The sequence below is a fragment of the Lynx canadensis genome, chromosome F2 (genome assembly GCF_007474595.2).
Source record: "Lynx canadensis isolate LIC74 chromosome F2, mLynCan4.pri.v2, whole genome shotgun sequence".
In the NCBI taxonomy this organism is placed as follows: Eukaryota; Metazoa; Chordata; class Mammalia; order Carnivora; family Felidae; genus Lynx; species Lynx canadensis.
In genome coordinates, this window is record NC_044320.2 from 65245030 (window position 1) to 65257300 (window position 12271).

At 43.3% G+C, this 12271-nt stretch overlaps 1 protein-coding gene across 1 annotated transcript in view; it reads left to right on the plus strand.

The window, feature by feature from the left end:
• The first annotated feature begins 2424 nt into the window (after positions 1-2424).
• CPA6 (carboxypeptidase A6) overlaps positions 2425-12271 on the plus strand; it is a 314477-nt gene continuing 304630 nt past the window's right edge. Inside the window, exon 1 of the mRNA XM_030304409.1 lies at positions 2425-2540. Within this exon, the coding sequence (XP_030160269.1) occupies positions 2425-2540 (116 nt within the window). The remainder of the gene's footprint in view (positions 2541-12271) is intronic.

Here is a 12271-nt window from a genome sequence, read left to right on the forward strand (position 1 = left end):
TGATCAGATAACCTGGTCCTTAGAAAACCAGAGGAAGATTGCTAGGAATGACTTCTATTGTTTGAGAATCTCTCTTTGATCTGAAATTTTTAGGAAGGCTACAGGATGTCTCCAGGGTCTCTTGCATTTTTGATGGTCCAGGAAATGATTACCCTGGTCTCAGAGTCTGCAGAGTCTTTGCTGAACGTGCTCACTGGATTGAATCCTTCAGAATGATTTGAGGATGAGCTTAATCCCCAGTCAGAGACCGAACATTCCTAGTTTAATGTTGTGATATAATATGACAGATTTATACATTGTTCTGACATAGTGAAATGCAAAGGAATGAAGTGTTTTATTTACAAAATAACCTCTTATTTCCACAGTTCATTCATAGTTACATAGGCTTTCTTGACCTTGTCAAAATGGCCCCAGGAAGCATCGCCATGAACCTTGCAGAACAGCCTGACCACTTTACAAAGACCAGAGCATTGGGCCAGAAAGTCATGAGGGAAGGAAACAACAACATAAACAAGAAACAAAACCAGGAGACCTGGGACCATCCACTCCTCAAGAGCCTCCATCCTTTCCTCTGTGTGGATACAGAAGTCACAGAGTAAATGTTGAATGAATCCCTTCTCAGGTTCATCATTCACTCAACAAACATTGCTGATCATTGCTTCAGCAAACATTGTGTTCTCTCTAGGAGATATAAGGAAATGCATACAAAGATGAAAGGGGTACCGTTCTACACTCAAGGAGAAGGCAGCCTCGAGAGAGAATGAGGCAAATACTTAAATTCAATGTACTATACCCTACAGTAGAAAACATACAGGTATTAGGGGGTCACAGAGAAGAGATTAAACTAATCCTGGGGTAGTTAAGGAAGCCTTAGAGAATCATTTTAACTGAAAATCATTTCAGCTGTGTTATAAACCAAACTCCTATGAGTTTGGTTCAACTCCCCATGTAGAGACCATGGGGAAAGATTGGGTACTTTCTCTTCTAAACAGTGTTCTGGCTATAATATTAGAGGGTACAGAATCCTTGGCTATGACTCTTCAGGAAATTTGGAAAGTGTTTGAGTGAGTGTATAGAGAGACACTGATTCTCACTCTCTTCCAGAGTAGTACAGGGCCTTGGCATGGGGTATTCCCCATATCTAGTCACTCTAGATAACGCCGTTCTTATTTACTAGAGCAAAGTACATGCCCCCAGATGGGTTTTCTGGTATATATGGGTAGGAGCAAGTGGATAAAAAAAAGAAATGCCTTTTTCATCATCAAAGTTTTTTATTCCCCCCTAGTTTTGAGAGAGAGGAGAAAAAGCAGACCTCATTCTCAAGTACAGCTCTGCTCAAAATGTGGTGGAAACATCAGCAGCATGAGCATCACCTGAAAGCTTTTTAGAAATGCAGAATCTCAGGCCCCAGGCCCAAACTACTGCATCAGAGGCTGCAGTTTAACAATCCACAGGTGATTTGATTTCTATGCCTGTTAAAGTTTGAGAGGCTCCGCTCTAGACCAGCGTGGTGGTTGAACACTGCAATCACCTGAGGAGGCTTTTAAATTACTGATCCCACCCCCCCCCCCCCCCAGGAGTTCTGATTTAAATGGTCTGGCTTCCTAAATGATTCCAAATGTGAGAGAAGGTAGTAAAGCACATGGAAGCCTCCTGTTCCCTATAAGAACCTCTGAAATCGCAGCGGGTCTGGGTGCTGCTGACGGGGAGTGGGTAGGAAGAGCTTCCTGAAGCCCAGCGAAGCGGCTGCCCCTTCATACAGGTAGGAGCCGGGACCAGGCTGTCTGTTCAGGTTCAGGGGCTGGACTTACCCTTGGGCACGAACTCGTTAGGGCTATTCACCAGGCACTTCAGTATGTGGAATCCATGTAGAAATTTGTTATGGTAGATCAAAACCTTAAGCCTGGAATGTTCTACGTATGCTTACGTGTTTAGCTCATCCTCAGGCAAATCATTTGCATTCAGAGGAGGGTCCTGCTGTGTGGAAGGTAATAGAAAGGGAAAAGTCCAAGGAAAGCGAGCGGCCTAAAGCTGTCAAGCAAGAGACAAATAAAAAACCAGAGAGGAGTTACTCAAAGGATGCAGCACCCAGGGAACCCCAGCCATGAGTCAGCACAGGGGAGGCCCAGCCCCTTCTAGGGGAGCCTGACTGAGGATCAGGCTCAGCTGCTGGGCTGGGCAGTGCGTGCTGCTGTTTCTCGTCCCAAGACCAAGTCTTAATAGCAACTTCCCTTCCTCGGCTGCTTAGACTTTTTTCCCCCCTGTGGCTGGAAAGAAGTGTCACATTTTACTCTTAGCTCTCTCCCCCCACCCCCTCCCAGAGAGCATTTGCCCATGGTGGGGGGGGGGGGCGCGGCACTGTGAGTTCCCTCCAGCCTCGGGTGACTGCTGTAAGTAACTTTCAGCTCCTCTCCTTGTAACACCATGACGTTCCTCCGGAAGCTTAGGAGCCGGACAGCTGCTTTTCTGCCTCTCTCCCTGCTCTTTTTGAAGATTCTGCAACCAGGGTACAGCCACCTTTATAGCAACCGCTACGCTGGGTGAGTGGAGCGACTTTCATTCCCTATATGGCTTTTAGTTGGAGGAGGGCGCTGATTTGCTCCTGAACATGCCTCACTTTTCCCCCCACGTCTGTGGTCTCTGTGTGAATCTGTACACTTTCCTGGTCACATTTCCTAAAGTAAAATGTGCGTGCAGCTCCCGGCTCTTGGGTTTAGCTCACTGAGAGAATGTGACGGTCCCAACTGTAGCTTTTCATACTTCTTATAGTGGGCCAGCCTGTGGCCCGCAGTTGAATGAGATTCTGTCCTTGGAGGAGCCACGGCCAGTATTTGCGGTGTTTGCCTTGGTTGATGCTCCGTAGGAAGGATGCTGTTGTTCCATGTGAACTATGACCTGAAAATGAAGACTTCTCCTTCAGAATTGTACACAGGAGTGGTTGAAACTCCATGGTGATTGAGAATGGTGTGTGAGGGTGTGTGAGTACTTGCTAACCTACGGAGTAGTTACTAGATCTTCAAATCTGAACAATGCAAATGAGCCAACTCAAAATAAGCAGAATAAAAGTAGCCAATTGTGAAGCTATCGTATTTTTCTCAAGGGAGGAACTTAAACGGGGAAAACAATGAGGTACCTCCCCACCCCCACACAGGTTAGGGTAGTTCACGTTTGCCTCTCATAAGGAGGCCCAGGGCTGCGTATAAAGCAGTGTGACTATGCACCTTATTCTGAAGGCTTGCTGTGGAATATACGGCAAGCGCTTTGCTCCTATTTGCAGGGGGGTGGTTCTTCGAATCTGGAAGTTAGGGCATTGCTGCATTTTTAAAGCAGGAATGAACCTTCGATGGCTCATCTAGCTCAATTGCATTTTGCAGAGGAGGAAAACCAGGTCTTGGATCTTTTGACCCAATCCTTGAAGAACTACCAGTTGAGGAAAGTTTTTCACCTAGATGCGGAGTAGGACCAGGTAGTGCCTGGGATCTTAAGGCAAAGTTGTTTTTAACAGGAATGGTGTAAAGAAGAGTTCAGAAGTATGACCCTGAGAAAGCAAATGTTTCCCTTGCTCAAAGAATCTAAGCACTGCCTTCACTGTGTCTCCTGAATACAGTGCTTGCAGAGGAAACTTCAGAAAAGCTGTCCTCCATTTTAGGGGGTGCAGGCTGGGGGTGGAGGCATTGGCTGAGATAAGGGCTATAGATAACTCAATCCCCAGTTTTTACACCAGGGTGTTCCCGGGAGGCACAGAAAGGCATGAACATCTGAAGGCTGCTTTCCAGACTCCTAGACACATGGTACAGGCTTTACATTCTGTAATGTCCTTGCCCTTGGAGATCTGGGCAAGGGAACCATGTTTAATGACTGGTGGCGCAGGCCCAGCTGTAGAATTTACTGACTCTCCTGGCTGGCGTCAGACCAGGTGATAATCTATCTCGGGGCCCGTGTGACCTAGGATTGCTCCTCCATTCAGCTGTGGCCCTGTTCTTCATTATCTCAGTTATGTGGTGTTGACCAAGTTCCCGGACCTGCTTCAGCTGAGCAGGTGTGTGCACTTCCCTAAGTGCCGCTTAGAGGAAACGAGGCCAATAGTGGAGACTTGGCTTTAGGGTTTGCTACCACTGGAACCTTTATGGAGGAAGCTGAACTACCTTGTCTGTTCTGCAGTGAAAGCCTCAATTGCCGTTTTCCCTTTGGCTGCTATGTAAGTTAGTCCCAAATGTATAAATTACCAAATGTCTGAAAGTTGGAGGAAAAAGCTGAAACACTCAAAACTGAAAGTAGCCTTGTCCATCACTGTGGAAGCCTAGAGTTGCTGTAAAACCAGGAGTGTCTCAGAACACTTCCATCAAAAATGGGTTTTAACTTTGCTTTATTCTCATTCTCTCCTTACCAAAGACAGAAATGCCACTTTGGTTTGGGATTATTTTGCTTTATTTACTCAGGAACTACTTTGTGCAAGTCTAGCTCTTCCGCAAATAAAAACCTGATGAGGGTGCATCTGGGTGGCCAGTCTGTTAAGCGTCTCTTGACCTTGGCTCCAGTCAGGGTCTCACTGTCATGAAATTGAGCCTCGCATCCTGCTTGGATTCTCCCTCCCTCTCTCAATACTTTTTTTTTTTTTTTTTTTTTAAACACTAAAAACCTGATGGATGACCTGGTGCAATAGTTAAGCCCCTATGAGGAGCTCGAACTCCCAAATTGTGAGATCATGACCTGAGCTGAGATCAAGAGTCCAATGCTTAACCAACTGTGCTACCTAGGCACCCCTGGAGCAACCCTATTTCTTGGATGTTAGTAAATCATTTTTGTATGTCTTGGTTGAGTCTAATAAGCAATTATCATTTGTGGGACTCCCTACCTGAATAAAACAGAACACTCCAGGCAGACCAGCATGCTTCCTGAGTGCAGCTAATGAGCTCAGTCCTCTTTCTACATAAACTATTAACAGTTGTGCAATGCCAATTGTATAATGCTTAGTAAGTGGCAAATTGAATCATCTGGGGGTGGGGGAGGAATTAGACCAGGAAAACTTGACAAAAGTTAATACCTTTTTAGAGAGCTGTATTACATAATTACAAGAGAAATCTTAAAAATACATAGAAAAATGAAGCCAAGTACACAAAAATTTCAAATGGTATTGATGGATACTGTCAGAAGGCTTCAGGGATTACAAATCCATAGTCCAACATTTCTGTGTTTAACACCAGTCAGTGGGATTCCTACACAAGCAACACTGCCTTTTTTTTTTTCCTTGCCATGAATTCCTGGAAGCAGACTTAATGGTTCTGTGATTATATCTGAAGCAAAAAAACAAGGATCTTCTGCATCACCTGAAATCTGTGTGCATGTGTGTGTATACTCTAAGGCCATGAAACAAATTCTGGAAGTGGTGTAAAATCAAAGTGGGTATGATTTTTAGAACTACAGTATCTTCTTCGTGCCAGTCAGTGAGCATAACGTTTGAAAGTCCAGAGGTTCAACTGTCTGGGTTTCCATTTGTGCTTTGCCACTGTTAGTAGCTCTGTTACCTGGGGGCAAGCTCCTTAACCTCTCTGACCCTCCATTTCCTTATCTGGGATAATGGAGATAATCCGAGAACCTTCCTCAAATTGTGAGGATTGAATGCAATAGGAGGTTATTGTATGGTTCTTGACACTAAGTTAACAGGGTGATAAAGTAGCTAATACTTCCCAATACTTGATATCAACTGTTTTAAAAATTTCTGAACAACCTCATGTAATTCTGGGTATCCCTCTTTTCCAGATAAGCTAAATGAGGTACAGACTGGGTAAAACCCAAGTTCAGAGCTAACTAACCCAAAGTCACTATACGAGCAGAGATCGGATTCTAACCCAGCTGGGTGTGACCTGACAAGCTCTATTTCACACTATCCCCTGTCTAGATACGGGGGAGGGGGGGAGGGAGAGGGAAAGAACTGCTCTTAAGGAAAACTGAAGGTTTAACCTTGTTTGGGGAACTGCTAGTTTCAGGATAAGGTGTGGATTATGTAGATAAAACTGAAGGTTTAGTTGTGGTTCTTATCTAGGGTGAGGAGTCACTGATGTCTACCTGCTTTTCTAATAAGGGATAGGAAATGGAAGGTGAAGGAATTTTAGGTGGTCACTACAAAGCACAGAAAGTAGCCATGGATGTGTGCCTTCATTCAAGTAATACCCTGTGCCAAGAACCGTGACCAACAGAGTCCATGCTGATGGTCTTCAGTTTAGTAAAGAAAATAGCCCCACACACCACCTTAGTAGACAATGTATAAATGTTGTATGGGATGATCAGACACTAAGTATTGAAGTAATCTCTGAACCGAGAAGGGAGGAATAGAAATCTCTTCCAGGCCTGGCCTATTTCTGGTCCCCCAGCCCTGCTATAGCTCAGCTGGGGAGGAGAGAGCATATGTCCTGCTGCCAAAATCTTGAACCCACTGGTATTGATCTGCCTGCCAAGACCTCACACACTCCTTCCTCATTCTGCCCTGCCCATTTTGAAGACACCTGTCTGTGTGGTTATTTCCCCTCTTAGGGGAGCAGCTTCAAGGACTAAGTATCTTTCCCATGACCATAGGTACATGTGTGTAGGACTGGTTCCAGCCCACTAGCCAGCTGATGCATTCTGCTTAGGGTCCATGCTATACCCACACACCCAGCCCCAACCCTGTTGTCCCCACTGCCACCCCCCACCCTAGTAACTTGTCAACTTCACTAGTCCTTCATGGACATAGGATATGGAGACTGAAGACTTGAAGGAAATAAAGGGGTGGTAGTGGTGGTTTTAAAGCCATTTGGTCCTTGAAATGCTATAAGCAAGGAGGTTCCCAATTGGGATGTGACCTATTGAAAAGATAACTGAGAAATCCAGTGACTCAGTAGCATAGATTGAATTTCAGAGGCCTTGTATTTTCCACCTTACCTCTCTGGTTATTCCCCTAGGTGTCTCAACAGCAGCTTTTTATTCTTATCCCTGGATGGTGGCTTCATTTTAATGTCCTTAACTTCCAGAAACTTGGGGCTAGAGTTGGAGATCAAATTGATTGTGTGAATCTGAGTCCTCCTCTATGTTGGCAGTTAAAGCTCTTTTCAGGTAGGGTGGTCAGAAATCCTGATTTGCCCAAGACTGGCAATCTGCTGTTCTGGCCTGGTAATTGGCAATGCCCCATTTCAGTCTGAGCAGGGTCCTTATCTGGATGGTAAATCATGGGTTCAGCCTTCTTATTCACTATATTTGCCTTTTTAATGAGCTTTACTTCACGTCCTCAACTATTCAGAGAGCAAATTTAGCTCCTTCTATTCCTATAAAAAGTATCCTACTTGTCCTTGCCTCTCCTTTGCAACAGCTACCAGTTGTGTTCGGGATTTCCTTATCTCAGCCTAGATTAAGGTAGTTTTCTCCTGATCTACCTTTACCTAGTCCATTATCACACTGATGATCTTTCTAAAATAAGACTGTGTTCCTCTCTTGGTCCAAGATCTGTGGCTCCCTGTTGCCAGCTACATCAAATCTAGAATCCTTTGCCTGGCCTTCAAGGCCTCTGTGTCAGACTCTCTGGTCCTCTTGTCTTGATTTCACTCTTCCTCAGCCTCGAGACTCCTCTATATCAGGTCAGAGAAATAGCTTCAGCATTGCTTCATCCTTAAAACAGGTAGGCTCCATTCATCATGAGGGCCTAAAGCAAGAATGAGCCATCTCAGATCATGAATGATAGTTTGAAATGTGTGTGATACAGATTTGGGGCATTAGGAATTAAGGATGTACAGTGGGTTTTAAGGCTGGTTTTGAACCTATTCTTCACAAGTCAGCATGTGGCCAATAAAATAGGTCTTCAGTATTCTCTGGAAGTTCCTTTGAGTTCTTGGCCCTTATAAACGGGAGAATAACTAGTTTTCCTTCTGCATTAGATCAAAGTGCAACTTGTAGGTGCTGGTTATCAGCTGTTTATACCCAAAGCTTTATGCCCTGCAGTCTCTTCTGTGTGTTGAGGCCTCTTGCTTTGCTTGCAATGCTGCAGGTCTCTATTCCTCTGACCTGAGCTCCCCATGGAGTACTGCCTGTCTGGGATCTGCATTCCCTCTGTCACTGAGCTAGTATAAAGAGAAGTGTTTTATGTGCTTCTGGACCACTTTCTCCTTGGAGCCCAATCGGATAATGGAGCCTTTATTGTATGGCACCCAGATACATTCTGGGTAATACCATTAAGCATAATCACTTCCACTCCCTGAAAAGCAAGGAAGGAGGTTACTATTTCAGAACTTCAGTCTATATTGTAAAAGCTACATAAAGCATTAAACTTTTTGCCTGTGTAAATGGAACCACTGATCAGAAAATGTCTTGTGACTTGTTATGTTCATTATGAGCACTCAGATAACTGGTTTATAGGATTAGAATTTGCATTGCCAAACATCCCTGCCCAATTTGCCTCTGGGCATCAGCTTCTTAGGATAAAGTAGAATGTAAACTATGAAGTTTTCAGGTAGCTCTGGGTAGTAAATTTCATAAATGATTTTACTAAAAGTTCAAGCAAACTTCTAAGTACTTTGAAACTTTCATGTACTTTGAAAATCATAAAATATTATGTTATTGAGGATACTGTTGTAGGTTTCTTTTTCTATAACCCCAAATCTCGATGGTTTAAACAAAGTTTTTCTGTAGAAATCCATGCGGGTATAGTTGGTGGTACCAGAGAACTAGGCTCTCTGTCCTGTCTCTCTGCCATGCTCAACACTCCCAAGTGTGATTCAGTGAATCTTCTAGCTCTTGCAGTCCAGCCAGCAGGCCCATAGAAAGGGTCGGTCACTCTCCTTTAAGACCACAGTCCTTTAATGTCCCTCCCTACTGGCCACAGTTGATTAGAGGGCTTTGGCTGCATAGAAGACTATGAAATAATGGCTGAAGATGGAGAAGAGGGGTGTTGGGGAGAACACACTAGGAAATCAGCATCTATCCATGGTCACCCTGATATTTAATAACTACCAACCCATTTTCCCTTCTACTTGGTTCTTCTAAAGTAGTGTATCCAGATGGGCTTCTATAATTCTGTACTTCACATGGATTCGAAATGTGCATTTTTATTCTGTAAATGGTTTTGAAGTCAGTGTCAGAACTGAAAGAGACCACAAAATAAGAGCTCAGTCCCCTTACTGAATATGTGAAGAAGCCCAGCTTCAAAATAAGATTTGCAGAGCTGGGCGGGACTTGTAGCATTCCTAACTGTTAAACAGTTTGGTGAATCCAGAAATCTTAGTCTTCCCTATTCCCTAGGGTTATTGAGGATGAAGTAAAGGGATTTGGCAAGGCTGGGAAGTGCTTAATGAGGGAGGATTTCATTTCATTTCCATAAATATTTGTAGTGTATCTGGCCCTCTGCTCATCTGGGACTACAGATAAAAGAGCGGTTCATGTGCACGGCATAATGAGTAACTTGGGCAAGTAAACAATTCAACTCTGGCATCACTGTGCCCACAGACAAAACTCTGTGCTGACCAAGTACAGGAGAGGGTCACTTAATCTAGGACAAAGAGTGGAGAAAGTCAAAAAGGCTCTTGGGCTGTGAGAGGAGTTGTTAAAAGATAAGAATCTGGAATCAAAGTGAATTATTAAATATGCAAGATATTTTACATTTTTCTTTTGAATGATTGGGAGTCCAAGGACCTGGCTCTCCTCTCAGTCATAAAGAACAAATAGAAATTAGGTTAAGGCTTTCGGGGCACTGAGAACATATTTCCTGTGCAAAGAACTACAGGTGAGCATTCAGTCCAAGTCTAGAAAATCAGAGTAATTAAGTATGACCAAAATGCCACTTCTCTGGGAGTGAGGAGAGGTGAGGTAAGCCTTCAAGGTCATGAAACCCTTTATGTCCCATAATATGGAGTTCTGGTTTCTCCCAAAGATGACAGGGTGCTAATCAAGAATTTTACAAAGGAAATTTAGAGGACTTTTTTTCTTCCTCCTGAAGAAAGCTCCCTCTGCCATCATTGAGAAGGGGAGACTTGAAAGCTAAAGATTTGGAGCCAAAAGAATGGATATCATAGTGACCACAGCAATACGTGGCAGAGCCTGGCTTCTGGAAGTAATGAAAGGAGGGAACCAATTAAATAATTACATAGTTTTCACAATTGGGTAACTAAAGGGGATAAGCAGAAATAGTGTAAAATGATCCTTATGATTGGGTAACAGAACTGAGCTCTTTGCAGAGAAGGTAAGTACTTCAGCCCTGTAGTTTGAGGTAACTATAAAGTGCCCAACTGAATAGATGGCTCTGAAGCTCAAGAGCTCTCTAGGCTGTGTAGTATATGCCAGTAACTTATGTATAAATATAATTTCTTAACCACAAGTGTATAATGGAACATCTAGGAAGCACTCATTACATGAAGAACAAAGTGCCAAAACCAAGGTGGAACCGGGTAGTGGGGTTGAGGGGTGGGACAGCCAGTCAGAGAAACAAAATAGAAAGGCCAATAAAGAAACCCAGGGAAATATTCTAGAAAGGTGAGGCCAGTCACATTTAATACAGTAAAGCAGTATCCATTGGCTTGGCCATTAAAGACCTCAAATCGTGTTCTCCTTAGAGGTGCTCTTGGTGGAATGAATGGTGAGGGAAATCCAGAGCATGATAAGTTGAGAAACAAATGGTATGTGAGAAAATCAGGGAGTGTAGACTGTAATTTCAAGAAACATCTCCATGAAGTGGGAAGTGGAAGTAGAGAGTTGAGAACTAGTGGAACGGGTTTTGTTCCTGCTTTTACTAAAGGTAGGGGAGTATGTCCATGTTTTATGTCAGGTGGTAGGAATGAGAAGAAAAACACTATACATAAGAAATGGAGTTGGGTCTCCTCTACACAGGGTTAGCTGGCTTCTTTCCTTTTTTTTTTTTTTTTTTTTTTTTTTTTAAAGTCCTGGTCCTATGGAGACTTAAATGACCTGATGAAAGATTGTTTTGTTTTTTAAATTTAAATTTTATAGTGCAGAGCATTCCCATACACCCTTGACCCAGTGTCCTCTGTTAACATTTTACAAAATGAAGTACTTTGTAAATTGGGATATAACCTAGGGTATTAATTGTCTACTACTAGTTGGAAAGGCTCTCATGTAGGTAACCAGTTATAAAATTGATTGATCTTCTTGGGACTGAAAGATCTGTGACAATGTCTGTGTCATCTTAGCCAAAAAATGGGGCTCCTTTCTCCCTCTTCCTGTCAGTTACCTAAGGATTGGAGGTCCTCTTCCATCGTTTCAGTCCTTCCATCCTTCCTCCTCCCCCCACTATGCTTAGCAAGTACCAGCGATACCAATGATGCCTTATTCCTTATCCCCAAGGAGGGTTAGAAGTATTCAAAGTAGAGTGAGCAGCAGGGTCTGTTTCTTGAGGGCTGAGCTTTTAGTCCAATGATGTGAATGGATCATGAAAATGTGACTGTTATCAGGTGGACCACCCTCTTCCTACTCTTTCTGGACCTTTAACATACACATTGTATTTTGTTTTTCTGTTTGTTTCAAGTTTATCTTTCTAAAGACCCAGGTGGCGTGAGTGGGGGAAGGACAGAGAGGGAGGAGAGAATCCTAAGCAGGCTCTGCGCTATAAGCACAGAGCCCAACATGGGGCTCAAACTCTCAAAACTGCGATATCATGACTTGAGTGAAACTGAGTCAGATGCTTAAGCAACTGAGCCACCCAGGTGGTTTTTGTATTTTTATAGAAGGCACTTCAGCCTTCTATTGCCAACTGCTAAATGATAGAATGTGTGGTACCATAGAAGTTTCCTCAGCAGGTGCTTATTTTTGCACTTCACCTGTGACCACTTGTACTCGTGACCTCATTTGCCATGTTTTCACATCCCCTATCTACCTTCTAGATTTTCTTATCTAATTCATGAATCCTCTAAATGTCTAAGTTCCCACTTGAGATTTTTGTGAATGTAATGAAGACACAGTTTGTAGTATGATAGGCTGTAATAAGACCCTAACCATATCAGTCCTTTTTTCCATGGAAGGTACATGTGGATGATGTGATTGCAATTTACTTGGCATCAAAATTACTAAACATATGGAAGTGTAGAGGCATTTGGGACAAGCCTGTGTAGCAAGATGTTTGGAGTAAGAAACTTGCTGAAAAAATTTATTCTATGCCCTTGACTTACAGGACAGAAAAGCAGGACACGGGGAACTGGACTCCCCCGTGTGAATTTTCAGGTCTCTGTGTGTCAGTAAAAGGGGAATGACTGCAAATGACAAGTAGAAAATCATCTTAATAGACCATTGGATAGAAAAA